Here is a 19,864-nt window from a genome sequence, read left to right as displayed (position 1 = left end):
AATATACAATATTCCCTTTTCCATAGAGTCATAACTCTAGCAGGAACTAAAGCAGAGGAGAGCATAGGAATAACCTTTAGTATACATTCTCACTGTACAGTTTTCTGCTTCTGGGTATTATCCCACAGGGGTTGAGGGGACCAAAGGGAATAAGGTAACACTGATGGAAGCTTATGAATAGAACTTTGAATGGTGCTTTTGTTAGGGAAGCGTTGACTGAAACCACCCTCCTTGGCCAGGCACAACGATAACCACTCACATGAGTTGTCTCACAGCAAGAGGTCCCCATAAGGAACACGGTGCTGCCACCGAAAACTAATCAGGAGAATTTGGGAGGGGCCGAAAGGAGGGAGGAGATGCCAGTCTATAATATGTCCTACCAACCTCCAAGAATCCTTTTCACTGGAATCCATCTTGGCTGAGAGATGCGAGCACCACCAGGAAGGACCCTGAGTCAGACTGAATATGGGCCAAGCAAGATGATTGGCCAGAGACAACCCAGAAACTAACCCCATTACCATAAAACCTGAGACTGTGAGCCACGTGGCAGAGCAGTTCTCCTGGGGTCCCTTACCCTGCTGCTCTCCACCCAGGCGCCCCTTTCCAATAATGTCTTTTGCTTTGTCAGTACGTGTGTCTCTCAGACAATTCATTTCTGAGTGTTAGACAAGAGCCCACTCTTGGGCCCTGGCACGGGTCCCCCTTCCTGGAACACTTTTGCAGCTCAAGTTCGGATATCAATTGATTCTCACCATTCTTGGGGGTGGGTGGTTTTTTATTATCCTCATTTTGAGGACAAGCCTGATGCTTGGCCTGTCTATGGCTACAGCTAATGACTGGAGAAACCGGAATTGAAATCTAGGGTTCCTGGCTCTTGAATACTCACTAAGCTTTCCTTTTAAACACCAAGATATGCTCCCTTCCCATTCGCTTTAAGCCTCTGTTGGGATCCGCTGGGTATTTCATCCACGCATTGTGCCCCAGTCAACGGAATGGAGGACTTTTGGTTCTCAGTTATGCAGTTCTACGTGATCACAGTGAATCTGTGAGCGGAATGAACTCCAGCCCAGGTACTTCTTCATAAATATTAGGATGCTGAACTTCATTTGGAAGCAACGGGGAGCCAAGATGACAGTTTTCTGCATAAAAATGTAAACGTTTAAGTGTGTTTAAATCGGGACTGCATGAAACAACATGAAGCAGAGAAGAGAGCTGTTCCTGCACATTGCATAATGGAAACACCGACCAACAGGCGGTGTTATAGTTAGCTAAATACGGTAGCAGTAACTTCCTAAATGTATGTTGGATACTAGATGTATCAGTCAAGGTTCTCCAGCGAAAGAGGATGGAAGGGATTTTTTTTCAAAGGATTGTCTTACGCAATGGTGGAAGCTGGCAGGTCCACAGTCCGTAGGGCAGGCCGGCAGGCTGGAAACTCAGGTTGCATTTGATGCTGCAGTCGTGAGGCAGAATTCCTTCCTCTTTGAGGAACCCCAGTTTGTTCTCTTCTGGCCTTTCAACCAACTGGATGAGGCACAGCCACATTATTGAGAGTAATTTCCTTTACGTAAAGTCAACTGATTTTTAGATGTTAACCACATCTGCAGGATACCTTCGTAGAAACACCTGGATTAATGCTTGATTAAATAACTGGGCATTAGAGCCTGGCTAAGTTGACACATAAAACTAACCATCACATGAGCCAATGAGGAAGACTGACATTTCAATCAATTGCCTAAAATTAACATTAATAAAGTTCGTATATAAAGTTTCAAGAGCTACCTTTCTTAGAATTTGAATCCCACCATCAATACATTCTTGGGAGCCATCTTGTTCTTGGGGTCATCTTGCTCTGTCACTTATACAGAAATTCACTCAATTCTGGATAGAATGTCGTTTCTACCACTTTGCCCTGATTTATACAGCTGGTCAGCCAGAGGCAGCCTTGAAGATGACAAACTAAATGTGTCGGGTAAATTGTATCCATTTCCTTTCAAATGATTTGTTGGGGGACCTTAATCTTCTTTTTCTCAGTGTAAATACTGTCCACCCAAATTAAATTCAGACTGATGTCACTCCCACTTTGTCCCCAACATAAATGAAATCGTACGCAGAAGATTTTCCCTAAAGAGATTTCAGCATTTTTTTCCCGTCTTTTGCCTGAAAAGCTGACTATCGTGTTTGCTAGCTCTTGGCAAGCCTGCATAAGTTGCCTGAGAATCAAAATGGTTAAAGGTGTGATTGATTTCATTTTGCTGTAAGTATAAGAAATAATTATATCTTGTGGTTGGAGATGGTCCAATTTGGCAGAGGGCAGAAACTTTTACAGGAATAACTGAAGGGTATCATCACCAACAAGCCTGCAAAGATGAAAAAGACCCAAACAATTCTTGGCAGGCTGTTCATCCACGGGAAGATGCTCAAATGATGTTTGGAGATATGGAGATAAATGCCTGTGTGCATTTGCCAGAGAGCTTCCCTGATCACTTCAGACTTCTTGAATTTCCACACTAAAGGTTAAGGTTTAGGGTGACTCCATTATTAGAAAAGAAAAATAATAAAATTAACTTTAATTTGCCTACATTACGCACAAGGAAGTGTGGTGGTAATAACCTAAAACATCAAGAATCAGGAGAATCATTTAAATTTAGTTTATTGATTAAATCAACAGGCTTTTGCTACATAATTTGTTAATTGAGGATATTTTTGGCTGGCAAGAATTTAGGGTTTAAATATCATCGGAAGGGGAAGTTAGTTAGCCCTTCCCCAACGTATCATTGGATCGTGGAAGCTGCCAGATAGAACTGGGCACTACTGTTCCTCCACATCCTGTTTAGCATTCATAAATCTACAATAGGCAAAGATGCCTCCTGGGAGGAAAAGGACTAGGATTGGCACTCCTTCTCCAAGGTTCAAAGTTAAAAACATGGGGTAGAATGAACAGAGATGATACCGACCAAGCTTAGGTGGCATGAAAGGACAATAAAGGTCCAAGAGGAAACCCACTATACAAGGGGGGAGGTCCGGACTGCTGACAAGCATTATATCTTTGTCTAGATTGTTGGCGGGGAGTGTTCTGGGTATAGAGTATGGCTAATGGTAGAATCCCTTCCTACTAAGTCAATTTGACATTATGATTGTGCTTTGGGGAAAATGGCTATGGGTCTGTAATATCACTAAAGAGTTGTACTTTCTAGGAGGCTCCTTTTTTTTTTTTTTTGTGGTGGGGATGCTCATGACTAATATATCAGAGAAGTGTTTTCCTGGTCTACTGAAGATCCACCTGGGTAAATAACCAGGTGGAAAATATAGGAACGAACAGTGGTGGCAAATGAAACAGCCAGACTAAACTTGCAGGAGCCAGTTGCCTGGATGAGCCCCAACACAACACAATACGACAGGAGGAATAACTGATACAGCTCAGCAAGATCAGCCTAGCCTTGAGGAGTGAGGCCAAATTCTGGCCCTCTGGGAGCACTGTGATTCTTGGATGAGTAACTTTGGAGTCCTTATGCATATTTAGGAATAAAAAAAACCTATTAGTTATTCATTGCTATGTAAAAAAATTCCCCCAGTATTAGCAGCTCAAAAAAACAAACATTTATTATGTCACAGTTTCTCTGAGGCAGGAACCCAGGAGTGGCTTAGCTGCAAGATTCGGGCACAGAATATCTGGTGAGGTTGCAGGCAGCTGTCGTTGGCTGAAGTTGCAGTCATACTAGGGCTGGAGAAAGATCATCTAAAAAAACCCTGTCAGTGTGCAGCTCCCGCACAAGCCTCCCATTAACCTGAAGCCATTCATCCCAGGAACTCTCAAGTCTAGATTGATGGGAGCAGAGCTTCCAGGAATGACATGCAATGGGGGAGCCCTTGTTCCTGGAGAGGCCCAGGGCCCCATCAGCCACAAAACCAAATTAGGGAATTACTGTTGCTACCTTTGCAGCCCAGTATCAAATGCATTTCAAGTGGGCCGCCTCCAAAGAGGTGTATATCCGGGTGGTTAGGCCAGGCTATGCCATCAGAGGCCTGAAGGGCCCCAGCTTCCCAAGGCCTCCTGAAAAGGTGTGTACTGCCCAGGCACCTGCTGTGTGGTTCCGGATAGCCAGAGATCTGGAACAGGAAAAGGGTCTGGAGAGGCTGGGACACAGGAGGGGACTCTTGGGGGACAAGTCGTACGCCTAGTAGCAAACCCTAGCCTCCCCAATGGGGAATAGAGCTCAAGCTTACCCGAATGCCTTGTGGGGTGGGGAGGGGCGGGGCCGGCGGGCAGGCCAGGGAATCCTCCAGTTAAGAGTCACCCCGGAGCCCTGGTTGCAGGAGAAGCCCGGAGCCAATCAGGCAGCAAGCTCAAATGTGGACTGTCGCCAACTTGCTTCTGCCCACTCAGAGTGATGGGGATGAGGGGTTGCTGTGGTGACTGTGCAGACCTCCGCAGACCTGGACGCCCCCGCCGTCCCAGGTCTGCGGACGGCATGCGTACTGCGCATGCGGGTGCCGAGCAGTTCGGGATGGCCAGGGATCTGGGACACAGCAAGGGTTAGGAGAGGCCAGGTTACGACAGTAGAATGTCCAGGGACAAGGCTTAATCTACACAAATGCGCATATTCCCCTTGAAGGCAGAGCTGGAGGATACTGGACTGCACGGCCAAGGGCAGGCCGGCGGTGGGGGGCGGGTGGGGGACGGGTGTGTCCTCTAATAAGAGACACGAGACCTATGGTTTTGCAGAAGCCTGGGGTCTCGTCAGGCGGCAAGTCTGAAGGGGAGTGATTGACCAGTTAGTCCCTGCTACCTCAAGGTGATTTCAAGGCGTGGGCCCCCTCCACACTGAAGACTGGGTTGGTGGTTAGGGCTGAAGGAATGTGTGTGTATTAATACTATGCCTGCCGGTCCTGCGCATTTTCTGGAATATGACCCACCCCGGGACCAGTACTGGGCCAGGACCCAGTTCAGAGGATTAGGGGCACCATGGTTGGCTCTTGGGGGAAAATAGACCTGTCGAAATTCCTTCATTCCTCACTGGCTGTTCGCAGGAGACCTTAGTTCTTTACCAAATGGACCTCTCCACAGGCTGCAAGATTCTCACAAGGTGGCAGCTGGCTCCCCCCAGAGCAAGTGAGCCAAGAGAGTAAAAGGGAGAGACCAAAACAGAAGCCATAGAGTCTCTTATAACAGTCTGAGAAGTGTCATACATCACTTCTGACATATTCTGGAGCTCACATAGACCACCCTGGTTCAGTATGAGAGAGGCTACATGGCGTGTGAATACCAGGAGGTAAAGATTATTGGGGACCATTTGAGAGGCTGGCCACGGAAAGACTGGATGTCCTTATAATTTAGCTATCTCGAACTTAAGGCCAATAGGAGTGCAGAGATTTTTGTCTGTTTGGTTGATAGATAACAGTATGTCCATGAAAATAATCAATAAACAATCTATAATAGGAATAGAAAAGAGTTTTATTTCAGCCAAATTAAGGACTATAGGCCAGAAGACAGCCTCTCAGATAATTCTGAGGAACTGCTCCAGAGAAGCATGGTTTTCAGCACAGTTTTATGTCTTGTCAGAACAAAGAACATTAAACAAGTCTGGGATACATTTCTTCAAGGTTTCAAAAAACAGATCAGCACATACATGGTGATTCAATATGGCCTTGGCACCTGGGAAGGGAGTCTTATCAATGAAGGAGTACCAGTATTGGCATCCCAGGAGGAGAGACATTTAATTTTTATTTTTAACATGGACATTCTTTACTTCTGGTCAGTGCACCCTTTTCTTTAATAATTAAAGCAGATGTACAATGTACGTATGATAGGCCACAAATAGGCTGTTGTAGTTAGCATAAAATTCAAGTTAACTCATGTATAAGCCAGAATGACTTCCCCATACCTCAGTATGTAAAAATCTCTTTTATCCAATAACTGGCACATACTAGATGCCCAATTCATATTAAAGGAATGAATTAATTTTAATATTAAGGGAAATGTGAACTTCTCTTGCAGCCACAGGCTGATAATATCTGGGCATTGGTTTCCGTTTGTTTTCCTTATTATATTTAGTTCGAGATTCAGTTCATTGCATATGGCAACTGACCTTAAGACAAGGGGATCTCCCTTTTTTTAGTGGAAAATAAAATTAGACTGAGAGTAAAACATTTACTAGATAAAATGTACTCCTATGAATATCACACTTTGGTTTGCCTAGTTCTCTGGAATCAGCAATAAGTAAGGTATCTTCCAGGGTACCATTTAATTGAGAAAAGTCAAAAAGAGTTCATCACAGGATCTATTCGGAAGCAAAATAGCAAATAAACCAGAAACAGAGTTTTAGTATATGGCCTGACACCTGAGAGGCAGGTAACCAACGCTTCACTGGTAGACTTGGCCACTTCTTCTGACATGTCATAAAGCTCTCAGATTTACCTCATGTTGAAATTGGACTAGCAGGGCCTTTTGGATGAAGAACTAAGACTGACTCCTTAATGGAGACAAACCATTCAGACTCCTTGAAGCCATGATTTTCATAAATATTACTAATTATAATTGATACAATGATTTGAGTACCTAATTAGAGCCATGTGCTTTTCCTCAGTTTTCACCGCTTATTCTTAGAGTAGTCATGGGCTGTGTCTACCTCACTCACTTTAATCCCCTTTTACTGAGAACCACGCTCATCCAGAAACAGGTCCTATAAGTATGTTGCTACCACATGACTCCACCTTCCTGGTCACAAATGATTGGATGAGGGATGGTCATCTGAACAAAAAGGGCTACTCAGGGGCTTCCCTGGTGGCGCAGTGGTTGAGAGTCCGCCTGCTGATGCAGGGACATGGGTTCGTGCCCTGGTCCGGGAAGATCCCACATGCCGCGGAGCGGCTGGGCCCGTGAGCCATGGCCGCTGAGCCTGTGCGTCCGGAGCCTGTGCTCCGCAACGGGAGAGGCCACAACACTGAGAGGCCCGCATACCGCAAAAAAAAAAAAAAAAAAAGTATTTGATTCCTGCATCAAACCTGTTTTACACATGGGAACACTGAGAATTTGACTAACCTGAGCTACCAGGTTAGAAAGAGGCAGCCAAGCTGAGATCAAACCAGTATCGCAGTGACTTTTCAGCTTATAATTTATCCCTTATACCACTGGAAGAAAGTGTTTCCCTTTCTCAGCTGTCTAAGGAGGTCCACACCCCTAAAAGTTAATTGCAGTCATGTGACTTGCTTTGGTGGAAGAAACATAAGCAGAGGTGACATGATTCATTCTTAGTGGAGACAGTGATTAACTATCCACTTCACTTCTGCTTCTGCAGCCCTGAGAGCATCAGTTTGGAGGAACCATAGGATCAAAGGAGCATGGGCTACTGAGCCAGCACCTGGAGAACACGGTGGGAAGCCATCTGAACTGATGGTGGACCTCCCATGAGAAGGAAAGAAACTTTTGTTGTTTTAAGCCACTGAGATTTTGGAGTTGTCTGTTTATGCCAGATAACCTATTTTATCCTCATGTATTCAACTAACCACACGTTATTCTCTAGGCCTACTTCTGTCCTTGATTTCATATCAAATCAATTCCAACTTCCCATCCTCTTAGAGTTATTATTTCACTTTATATGGCCGCAGAGCAAACCACTCCACAACTTAAAATGACTTACTGTTTCTTGTGACTCTGTTGGCTGATTGGTCTCAGCTGCATGGTTTATCTGCTACACATAGGGCAGGAGAAGTTCACTTATGTGGCTGCATTTGCTGGGGAGCATGGCTGGGGCTGGAACGCCTAAGATGGTCTTTCATCCTTGGGGTCCTCTCTCCACGTGGCCTCACATCATTCAGAAGGCTAATGCAAACTTCTTTACAACGTGAAGCTTTCTAAGAGGACAAGTCCCCGGTGCAAGTGTTTATCAAGCATCCAGTCGCATCACATTTGCTACTTACTATCTCACTGGCCAAAGCAAGTAACATAGCCAAGGCCAGAGTCAATGTAGGTGGGGCTATGTGAGGACATGAATTCCAGAAGGTATGGTTCTTTGGGGACCTTCAAAGAACAGTCTATAACAGCCATTAATTAAGCATTAACAACTAATATTCGCAGTTTTAAAAGAATTTTCACATTTATTAGTTCATTTCGTTTAACAGTAACCCTTGAGAAACAAATAAATGCCACCCCTATTTTACAAAGAAAGAGACAGGGGCTCAGAAATTTAGACACCTAAAATCACACGACTAGTAAAAAGCAGAATTGAGACTTGAACTCAGGTCTTTTTACTGCAAAACCTGTGTCTTTCTATATCACCGCTACCTTTGGCCAGCGCAACCTGTGTTATCCAGCTATGATTTCCATGTCTGATCTTTAGAGTTTTTGAAAATTTGTTGACAAGTAAACGAGAGAATCATTCACTTTTTCCAAATACTTTTTCTAGAGCTTAGATTGTTTATTTATTTATTTTTGACATGTTTGGGGAGAAATGCACCCAACTCTCAAAGACTGCTATGTTGAAACAGAGTTATTAGCAATGTTTGCTTATTGCAAAGCAAGCCCCAAGTAAGCCAACATAGCTATTGCAAAGGACACCCTGAAAGGATTTAGACTTCATAATGCCCTAAGTTTCTTTTGAGGAACAGAGGGTCCTTTTCTGTACCCTCGCCATGTGACAAAGAGTTTCAGACTAAAACTCCTGTGCCCACGTTCCTTAAGGCATTTATACTACTGTGCAAATGTCAATACTAGTAGCCCACAACTGACGGACAGGACTTATATCACTGGGGTGGAGTTGGGCTGCTGGGCTTATAAATAAAAATTTACATTGAGAAAGAATCCACAATTGTTCTTATGATTGTTTACAATTCCTGGCTGCTGGAGAATAAATCACAAAGAGATTGAGATCAGATCTGGCTCAGAAGTGCTACCTGTGGTGCTGTTGCCGTGGTAATCAATGACCGAGGATGAGAGATCCAGGGGAACTATAGCCCTGCTGCCCATGAGGAGCTGGAATCTGCCATCAGGCCCTCGCTGGATGAGATACTCCACCGAGGAATGCCCTCGGCAATGTCCTGTTGTCTCGTTCCATACTCTCGGGCCCCTGCCTCCAGGTGATGCTTTTCATTGGGAACATTGGCTGGTTGGGCCTTTGATCCATTCCCTTCACTTTCCTTGTCACTTTCCTGATACAGAGAGAAATAAGGAAATGTTTAACACTAAACCCAATACCTCTGATCTCCCCCTCTTATAGAGACAGCCTTATAAGAAGCCTCCCCTTTATGCGATCTCAGGCTTCACACTCGACTACCATCTACGAACTATCTCAGGACCTTCTAACTTCACACAAGAGAGGCAAATACGAATAAGCATCATGGGGTGAGGGGCATTGGAAAAAGAAGTCAGTCTGACCATGGGAGCTCAGTGAAACTGCAGTTACATGAATTACCAGGTGGGAAAATACTCCTCTGTAAGGGCCCAAATCAGGAACAACCAACATTCCCATCTCAGGGCTCTTGGTGTCCCCAGCGGGATGTCACATACCTTATTTTGTGTTCTATAGTACTCATTTAACACATACTGGTATTTGGGTTGATTAAGACCAAAGAAGAGAGCAAATCTTCCACCAAGGAATTCACATGCTAGAAGAAAGAAAAACGCTTTGGTAAACTGAATTAATAATTAAAGCTTAGGGCTTCCCTGGTGGCGCAGTGGTTGAGAGTCCGCCTGCCGATGCAGGGGACGCGGGTTCGTGCCCCGGTCCGGGAAGATCCCACATGCCGCGGAGCGGCTGGGCCCGTGAGCCGTGGCCGCTGAGCCTGCGCATCCGGAGCCTGTGCTCCGCAACGGGAGAGGCCACAACGGTGAGAGCCCCGCGTACCGCAAAAAAAAAAAAATAATAATTAAAGCTTAAACTCAAGTTTCAACTTGCCCTCAAATGGTCTATTACTATACTTAACTTCAAGGCTGACAAAAGATTTCAATTGCTCCAGACCCTCAAAAAGTCCTAGGACTCAAAGGGAATTTGTTAAATCTTCTGTCTTCACATAGGATTACATGTAAACTATCCTTTCCAGATGAATATATCAGGGGAGATTTTCAAAATACTTAATAACAGGTACAGGTCCTGAGCAATCAGAACAGATGTTGCCTATCCCCATGTGTATCATCTGATCATCCGCTGTGAGTATGTTGCAAAGTATACCCCAAATTAAATCCAATGTTACTGAGACCCATGTCAGAAATTTTTCCATGCATCAAAACAAACTCCTTCCTAGCAGCAATTTAAGACCTTCCTTGTCTGCCTTCAGTTACAATATCAAGGTGGCCTGCAGCCTCAGGGGTTGTTAGAGTTAGGGATAAAGGTTTAGCATGAATAATGAGGGGTTTCCAAAAAGGTCTCTCCTAGAGATGTTCTCCTGTAAAAGTATAGGACTTCTGATGTGCCTCACCCCATTATAGGACTTTCTGATTCCCATGATTCATTCCACTTCTGAAGAAATTGCTCATACAGTGCATCAAAATGATGCCGTCTATTCTTTTTTAACGTGCTTTATCCTTTCAAAAATACTCTAGCTCTGTAATCTGTTTGTTTGCCACAGTGCCTAGTACATGTGCATAAGAGAAGTTTCTAAAACATTAGAATAAATCTCAGGAAGTTTTCCTGTTTATGACCTACTAGAATCTTACATGGAAAAAATTAATTACCAGTGTCGTCTGGGTTCCAGCTCTAACCAAAGTCTCTGTGTAAAGATCAGACTGTTAGCGTATTTATGCCTTCACTAAAATCTGGAAGCCCCCGGCAGAAGCCCTTTCAGGCTACAGTTCCATTTGGAACCCTGAAGGCAGACTGATTCCCTGTGTGTCCCGCCCCTGTCATCTGAAGTCAAAGCCCAACATAGAAATCACTGTAGTCCCTGTTCTCCTTCACACGCTCATATTGCTGTACTGAGTTTTGCTTCTTTTACCTGATCTAATCTCTAAGGCTCCCTCCCTCCAAAATATTTCACCTCTTCAAACAGTCTTGCCCTAACTAAAGCATAGAAGTCTCTGGAAGGCAGCATTTCTTCTGCCAACATATTTTGGTTGAGGTAAGGTCAGTATTCACCTGGGTCTCTAAAGTAACTTCCAAATTACAAACCTTGCACCTTGATCAAAAAGCACTTAGGGCTCATACCATCTGACTAAATCTCCCTTATCATTACTTTTAATGTGATTTAAAGACCCCCTGGTCACTTTCATGGTCCCCAAGCTGGCCTTGGCCAGACATACTTTCATAGCATCCTTAAGATGTCTCCTCTGTACATCAACATTCCTGAGTATCCCAGTCTATAGTCCCTACACTCCTCCTGCCATGGAGGTTGTAACAACAAATTATCATCATGGGCATGTTTACCGGCCTATATTACCCATTGACTATTAAGGCCCTTGAAAGCAAAGACTGTCATTTGTCTTTGTGTCCCAGGGTCCTGCACAGTGCTGAGCATACATGAGGACTCAATAAATGTTTACTGAATGAATGAATGAAGATCAATTCCTAAGAGCTATATTTTATATTTTCTCAGATTCTTAAAGTTGTTTCCCCCTATCACATACACAAGCATGTGCAAGTTAGAAGGAAATGAGTAATTACATGTTGCCAATTGTGATTTTTAAAAAATTGATGAAAGGCAAAATAAGATTTAGTATTTTGTCTCTTGTAAGTAGCCACTTAGGCTATTCATTATGTCCTTGGGAGGGATCACTAAAATTGTTTATAATAGAGTGATTATGAAAAGGGAACTTGGACCTGTGTCAGGTAACAGTTGAAAAAAGAAAAAACTTGGAAGTTTATCCAGGTGAACAGTCACCTCAGGGAGGACTGACTATTGTCTTCAAATATTTGAAATTCTATGAAAGAGGAATCTGGACTGGTGTTGTCTGGCTTTTAAAAAGACAACTAGGATCAATGGGAAGAACTTTAAAAGAAGATAGAATAGAAGATAGAATTTACTAAAAAGAGTTGAGAAAAGATGGGAGGGTCTGCCTGAAGATGTGAGGTTCTATGCCTTCGGGAATGTTCAAGCGTAGATATGGAAGTGACCAGTTCTTCAGAATGCCGTGGAGTGGATTAAACCACTGGAAGTCCCATCTAACTCTGAGGGTCTGTAAGTCTATATTTAGGACAGAAAAAAATAACCTTAGCAGTACTTACTAGAAAATGAGGTCCTTGCTATTCGCCCTGCCCAAAACCATAGGTAGGACCCCCATGAAAGTTTAGACTGAAAAAAAAAGAGAAACCAAATCAGCATAAATTAATAACAGGAGTGGTGACTGCAGAGTCTGCAGTGTAGAAGTTTCAAAATACTTCGTAATAGGTTCCATTTTCTCTCATAGATGAGAAACCTAAGATTATCAAAATTATAAGTTGATTGTACTTGGCTGTAGAAAGCAAACCAAGGAGAGCAAGGAATTAGCTTAAAACTGTGTTTTCCACAAACCTCATCTGCCTTAATTTCGCATTCACTCAGCCCCCATATTCGCTAATAATGATATTCTAAGCTTACAGGATCAAGTGTTGAATTTGTTCTCTGTTCCTCTTTTTCTTCCTCTTCCTCTGTGCTATATTCTTCCATGATGTCACCATCAACAAAATGAATAACTCTTTTGGGAGTCCTCCTTTTGGAAGGTCTACGCTTTTCTAGTTCTAACTGCTGGAAACTGTCTTTTTCCATAAGGAAAAAACTGGCAAATGAAAAACAGGACGCTTTAAGACAATCTGCCCAGGACAGTGTTGATATAGCAGAGACGTGTCTAATCATTTTCAATGGATTGTAAAGACAGAGAGTTCAGAGGTAATCGCAGCTATGATCTCATCAGTTCTTCAAATCCAAGAGAAGACAGTTTAGTTCTGTACCAAAACAGAAAAGATTCAATTAGTAGTGAAAATGTGAACTTTGGGTCTTCAAACAAAAATGTCAACAGGATTCCTTATTAATTGCAAAAGCTGCAGTTGCTGGTAGGGGTAGGAAGGGGCCATCGCCCTATGGAAATTCCTCAATCATTTCGATAAATACTGAGGCGCAATATAAGTAGTGGTAAAGAGTACAGGCTTTGCACAGACAGATGAAAATATTTGCCAAGTATATGTCTGATAAGGGACTTATTTTCAGAATATATAAAAAATAACTGCAATTTATAAAATATAAACAACTCAATTAAAATAAGGGCAAAGAATTTGAACAGACACTTTCCCAAAAATTTACAGATGCCAAATAAACTTAGGAGAAGTGCTCAATGTCATAGTCATTAGACAAATGCAAATAGAAACCATATGCGATATCACAACATAGTCACTAGAAGGAGAAAATTAAAAAGACTAACAATACTAAATGTTGAGGGGTAAGTGAAGCAACTAGAACTCTCATAAATTGCTTGCCAGTGGGACTGCAACTAGTATGGCCACTTTGGAAAACAGTTGGACAGTTTCTTAGAAGTCAAACATATACTTACCATGTAATCTTGTAATTCCATGTCTACATATTTTCCCAAGAGAAATAAAGATATATATCCATCTAAAGATTTGTATGTGAACATTCATAGCAGCTGTATTTGTAAGAGCTCCAAACTGAAAACAATCCAAATATCCATTAACTGGTAAAAGATAAACAAAATGTGGTATATCTATTCAGCGGAATATTGCTCAGCAATTAAAAGTAACGGACAACTAATATTTGCAATACCCTGAAGGAATCTCAGAAGCATTATGCTAAGTAAAAGAAGCCAGACACTGTATGATTTTACTTATGTGACATTTTAGAAAAGGCAAAATTACAGTGGTAGAAAACAGATCGGTGTTTGCTAGGGGTGACAGGCTGTGGGAGGAGATTAACTACAAACGGGCAAAGGGAACTTTTTGGGGTGATGGAATTGTTCTAAGAGATAGTATGATTGTAGTAGTGGTTACTCGACTGTGTATATACATTTGTCAAAGCGAATCAAAATCTAGACTTAATTTTATTTAAGTTAAATCTTAATAAAGCTGAGGAGCTTGGAGCCAGACTGTCTAGGCTCAAAATCCTGTTGCTTAATATTCCAGTGTCTTGGTTTCTTCATCTATAAAATAAGAATAATATAATTTGAAAATGTGTGTGAATATAGTACCAACCTTGTAAAATTAAGGAGTAAATGAGTAAAGACACATACAGGACTCAGAACAATTCTTAGAAAACAGTAAGTATTTAATAAAAGCTAGCTATTGTCAAGTACTTATCACTTACTTAATGATGTATATATATCAGGCACTGTTCTAACGTAGTAAGTACACTCTTGTCTTAATATATTTTAAGATTATATCAGCAAACATGACAGGCTGAGCTGATGTGGAAGAGTTTTTCTTCCTGTTCCAAACACACAGAAATGCGGGATAAAATGAAACAAACAAAACATTCAATCAGGCTGCACTAAGGAAGTCAGAGAGTCAGAGAGAGGAAGGGGAAGGAAGGAAGTGAGGGAGGGAAGAAGGAGGGGAAAAAGAGAAGGAAAGGAAGAAAGGAAGAAAGCTAACCCAGGTGTCAGAAAAAGAGGAAACTCAAAATCATACGGGTGAGCTGAAGCGGAGATAGTTCCTGGGGTTTCAGAACCAGGTATAGGCCTTGGGGCTAGAGTTTTAATGCTGGCGCAGAGAGGAGAGCCTAAATCACAAATCCCATGAGTGTGGGGAGCTGAAGCAAAGCTACCTGCATAAAACGAAGATAATCAAGTACTATCTTAGCTACAAAATATGGACGAGTAAAACTACCTGTTGGCCTGCAAAAGTGGCAAAATAATTTGTCATCTCCTGGCAACTTGGGTAGAAATAGTCACCTGAAAAAAAATTGGAGCCCGAGGCCAGGACCCCATACTGGTACGTGGCCCAGATTCATAGCCCTCATACGGTATAAGGACCTCTAAGGACCTGAAGCAAAGCCGAGTAACCTGGAGGCAGTGCAGCCCACAGAACTCTCAGATGCAAAAGCAAAGTCACCCTGGCGGGAGGCTTCAACAGGACAGGGAACACTGGACCTCCACTACAAATAACCCTGGCCAAGGATGCGCTCATTGCAAAAACTTACAAATCACATGAGGAAACCAACCATCATGAGGAGGGTTCAGCAAATGAAATGAAAAAAATGGGAGAGTCCTCATCCAAGAATTAGGAATAATAGAACAACATGAAACTTTAAAAATGAACATGGTTGGGCTTCCCTGGTGGTGCAGTGGTTGAGAATCTGCCTGCCAATGCAGGGGACACAGGTTCGAGCTCTGGTCTGGGAAGATCCCACATGCCGCGGAGCAACTAGGCCCGTGAGCCACAATTACTGAGCCTGCGCGTCTGGAGCCTGTGCTCCGCAACAAGAGAGGCTGCGATAGTGAGAGGCCCGCGCACCGCGATGAAGAGTGGCCCCCACTTGCCGCAACTAGAGAAAGCCCTCGCACAGAAACGAAGACCCAACATAGCCATAAATAAATAAATTAAATTAAAAATAAAATTAACATGGTTGATATATTCAAAGAGATAAAGGAAGCAAAACATTATAGTATCCAAAAGGAACAGGTTGATTTGAAAAGGAACCAAACAGAAATTCCAGAAATGAAATATATGGGAACATAGGATAGGTTGGATGTAGATTAAACATAGTGAAGAAATCTGAGGAAATCTCTCATAAACAGGATAAAGATATATATATATATGTACATATATATATATTCTGTTAACATGAAAGAAAAGTTATGAGCTAAGAATAGATGAGAAAGTTCAATATACTTTTAATGGGAGTTCCAGAAGATGTGAACAGAAATAATGGGGGAGGTGATGTTTGAAGAGGTAATGGCTATGGATTTTCCGTATTTGAAGAAAGACACAAATCTTCAAATATGAGAAACATGAAGAATACTAGAGGGATAAAAAAATAAAATCAAACCTAGATCATAGAAATTATAGAAAATCTTAAAATTTATAATAGATAAGGCAGATTAGGCTAAAGGCTAACTTCAAATCAGCAACAACTGAGCCCAGAAGACAGTTGATTATTGTCATAAAGAATTCAATATCCAGCTGAACAATTTTTGAGAGTAAAACAATGACATTTTACGACCTATAGAAACTGAGTTAAGCATTCCTGCATCTTCACTGAACAATGAATAATATAAGATTCTGTGTCAAATAGAAGGAAAGTGAACGCAGAAGTAAGAGTGAGATGCAAGAAACAAATGTAAATGAACAAGTAAACAAAGTGAAACTCTTAATAGTGACTCTTAAAAACACTACTTTGGTAGGGCACAGTATAAAAACAAAGAAGTATTAGGTATTAGCTAACAATAACAAAAATATGAGGGGTTGACCTCTTTAAGTATTGTTTTGGAATACTTTGGAGAGGATAAGTATGCATGCTGACAATTCAAAGGTGACTAGCAAAATAATGGAATTAGAATGTATGGCTTCAAAACCAGTAGAAGAAAAAAAAAAAAAAGGAAATAAACACTCCAACAGAAGGCAGGAAAAAGGGGATAAAGAGAGCAAAGGAAAAGCATGATTAATGAAAACACCAATAAAATATTAGAAATAATTCCAAATAAGTCAGTAATCATAATATATATGAGTGAATCAATTATCAGCCATCTATCAAAATGAAGACCAGCAGATTGACTTTTTAAAAGTTTTATGGGCAATAAACACAGGATTGAATATACATATAAATATATATTCATGCATACATATGTTTATGTATGCATGAATCAGTCACCAAATCTTATTTGTACAATGCCATTGTTAAAGGTCAGAATTACAAAAAGCCTGTCAAGGGTTAAATTTGTTATCCAAAGCAAGGTGATGTGAGACCTTCTCAGCTCAGGGTCCCCTGAGGAGTCTTAAAGGATATATTCATGGTTTTCCCTGACTGACTTAGTGGCAGTGTATCACAAAAGAACCTTGGTGAGAAGTAAACTAAAACTATTTGGTGAGAAGTAAACTAGAACTACTTAGTTTCTGATGCCAAAGAGCAGAAAAAAAAAAAAAGATCTTAACTTGGTGTTTAAAATATGCCGAGTATAACAGTTTTGCAAAAGTAAATATTTTCAATGCCATGAGAAATAAAATATGCTCTGTAACAATCAGAAGAAAATAAAAACATTTTCAAAAAACAACTCACCATTATTCCTCTGCTTTTTCTTTCATTGCTTTAATTGGCTTTGGTTTTGAAAGTAGTGCAAAATTTGGTGTTAGAATTTGTTCGGTAGATGACAAATTAATACAACTAGCCTTTGTGCTGACGTGGAAAGGTTCTCTTGCGTGTGTCTTACAGGGCGGAACGAATTTGTGTTGTGGGAAGGTGAGTTATGTTTACACGTGCAGCATTAAATAAACCCAGTGGCCCTCAAACTTGTCTTCATGTTAGGATTACCTGAGAGTCCTTTTTTAAAATTCCAAGGCCAGGACACACCCGAGACCCACAGTCTATTGGGGTGGGACATGGGCCTCAATTATTTTTGAGGCTTCCCTGGTGATTGCAATGGGCAGGCCAGTTTGGGGACCAGTGCCTGAAGGAGAGCAGGAAGAAATGTGACTTCTAAATTGAACAGACTTGTGGGATTTCTCTGGTGGCGCAGTGGTTAAGAATCCTCCTGCCAATGTAGGGGACATGGGTTCGAGCCCTGGTCTGGGAAGATCCCACATACCCTGGAGCAACTAAGCCCGTGCGCCACAACTACTGAGCCTGCGCTCTAGAGCCCCCGAGCCACAACTACTGAGCCCGCGTGCCTAGAGCCCATGCTCTGCAACAAGAGAAGCCACCACAATGAGAAGCTAGCACACCGCAGCGAAGAGTAGCCCCCGCTTGCCACAACTAGAGAAAGCCCGCGCACAGCAACGAAGACCCAACACAGCCAAAAGTAAATAAATTTGAATTGAACAGACTTGTGATTTAGTCATGTGGTGTACTGCAGAAAGCTCCAACAGCCACGCTTGGGCTAAGAAGTCTTGCTTATTTTCTTACAGGAGGATTTTTTTTTGCTTTCTGCTTTCTGAGGCCTCCCTGCTTTGCCCCCAGCTGAAAAGCTTACACATCAAAAGTTTAAGAATAAGGCCTAACAGTCTATTATAGTCAATTTACTCCTTTCCAGACCATCTCCCAAGTCATACATTTCTGAACCAAATGAAGTACCCCAAGCCCTCATTCACCTGGCTCACCCCTGTTATATTACAGACTAGTGATATCTGTTGGCTTTCTGAAGAAAACAGTGGTTTGTTTTGCAAAATAGTGTTGTGCATTAAATTGACATATTCGTCTTTAAAAGAGAGTGCTAAAGGAGCAGAGTGGGCAAGAGAGATGGGGGAGGAGAAAGGAGGGGAGAGAGAGAGAGAGAGAGAGAGAGAGAGAGAGAGAGAGACCTACCTGGCTTACAGTCGATTTAGTGAATGCTCTTCTGCCACCTAATGGACATTTCAGAATATGCTATGCAAAATTCATCTTTGTAATCACAGTGTGTGTCAATATAGAGGGGGCTCAATACTGAACTGCGTGGAATCTACTTATTTTTTATTTACCAAAATCTTGGGAGCGTTGCCAACTTCACACCAAGTACCTAGACTGGGATGTTTTGGAAGTGATATTTCAGAGGGTCAAGTATTCCCCACAACATGCTTTGTACCTCAGTTTAATTCGTAGGAGAACCTCTAGTTTTTTCTTTAAAAACCCAAATCTAGTTTATCAAGGATTGTTCCCAAGTATATAATGCAATTAACATACCGTATAATCTCCCTGACCTTTCAATATTGGAGTACACCAGGGCTCAGCTCTTGGACTCACCTACTCCTCATTTGGCCCTATGGCTTTTTTTCTTTTTAATAAAGTTATTTATTTATTTTTGGCTGCATTGGGTCTTTGTTGCTGCGTGCAGGCTTTCTCTAGTTGTGGCGAGCAGGGGCTTCTCTTGTGGAGCACGGGCTCTAGGTGCATGGGCTTCAGTAGTTGTGGTGCACGGGCTTCAGTAGTTGTGGTGCACAGGCTTAGTTGCTCTGCAGCATGTGGGATCTTCCTGGACCAGGGCTCGAACCCGTGTCCCCCACATTGGCGGGCAGATTCTTAACCACTGTGCCATCAGGGAAGTCCCAGCCCTATGGCTTTAAATACTATCTACACACACATTTATAGCCAACATTTTTATCTCCCTGAATCTCAGATGCATAGATCTACCGTCTACTTGAAGTCTCTTCTTGACGTCTCTTTTTGGACGGCTAACAGACAACTCAATCCATGTCTAAACCTTTTGCTCATACTTTCAGTGCACGCTTCTCCTTCCTGAAACTACCCCACCCACTCACCCAGCTCCCACTCACACACTCACATCTACTCCTCTGGCAGTCTTCCCATTTCAATAAATGGCAACCCTATTCTTCCAGATCCTCAGGCCAAAAACATTGGAGACATTCTTGATTCTTCTCCTTTAATCACACCTCACATTAAATCCAACAGGAAGTTCTCTGGGTTATTGCCAGAGTCTTAATACCACCATTCCACTGCCACCACGCTGGTCTAAGCCATCATCTGTCACCTGGATTATTGCAGCAGTCTGCTAATTGGCTTCCTACCATCTACACTCAAAAAGCAGTAAGAGTTGTTAAATGTTAAATCATACCATGTCACTTCTCTACTTAAAACTCTCCAGTGGGTTCTCGTCTCACCCCGAGTAAAAGCCAAAGTCCTTACAATGGCCTACAAGGTTGTAGATCTGGCCCCAGTACTTTTCTGCCTCATTTTGTTCTACTGATACCTTCCCCCTGAGCTGCTCCTGTCTCATTCCAGCCACTGGCCCTCTTACTGCCGTTCCCTGACCACACAGGCTCTCTGCCCTGCAGGGACCTTGTGCGTGCGGTCTGTTCTCTGG

General features: G+C 42.3%; 1 protein-coding gene across 1 annotated transcript; it reads right to left on the bottom strand.

The window, feature by feature from the left end:
• Positions 1 to 8,946: 8,946 nt before the first annotated feature.
• Positions 8,947 to 12,675, bottom strand: FAM177B (family with sequence similarity 177 member B; the record flags this gene model as incomplete). The annotated part of the gene is made up of 4 exons (XM_082649276.1): positions 8,947 to 9,147; positions 9,506 to 9,603; positions 12,156 to 12,222; positions 12,508 to 12,675. The coding sequence occupies 4 exons, from the start codon at positions 12,673 to 12,675 to the stop codon at positions 8,947 to 8,949; spliced, it is 534 nt and encodes a 177-aa protein (XP_082505402.1).
• Between the last annotated feature and the right edge of the window lie 7,189 nt (positions 12,676 to 19,864).

The sequence above is a fragment of the Grampus griseus genome (assembly GCF_964374135.1).
Source record: "Grampus griseus genome assembly, chromosome: 1".
In the NCBI taxonomy this organism is placed as follows: domain Eukaryota; kingdom Metazoa; phylum Chordata; class Mammalia; order Artiodactyla; family Delphinidae; genus Grampus; species Grampus griseus.
This window is presented reverse-complemented; position numbering and strand designations above follow the sequence as displayed.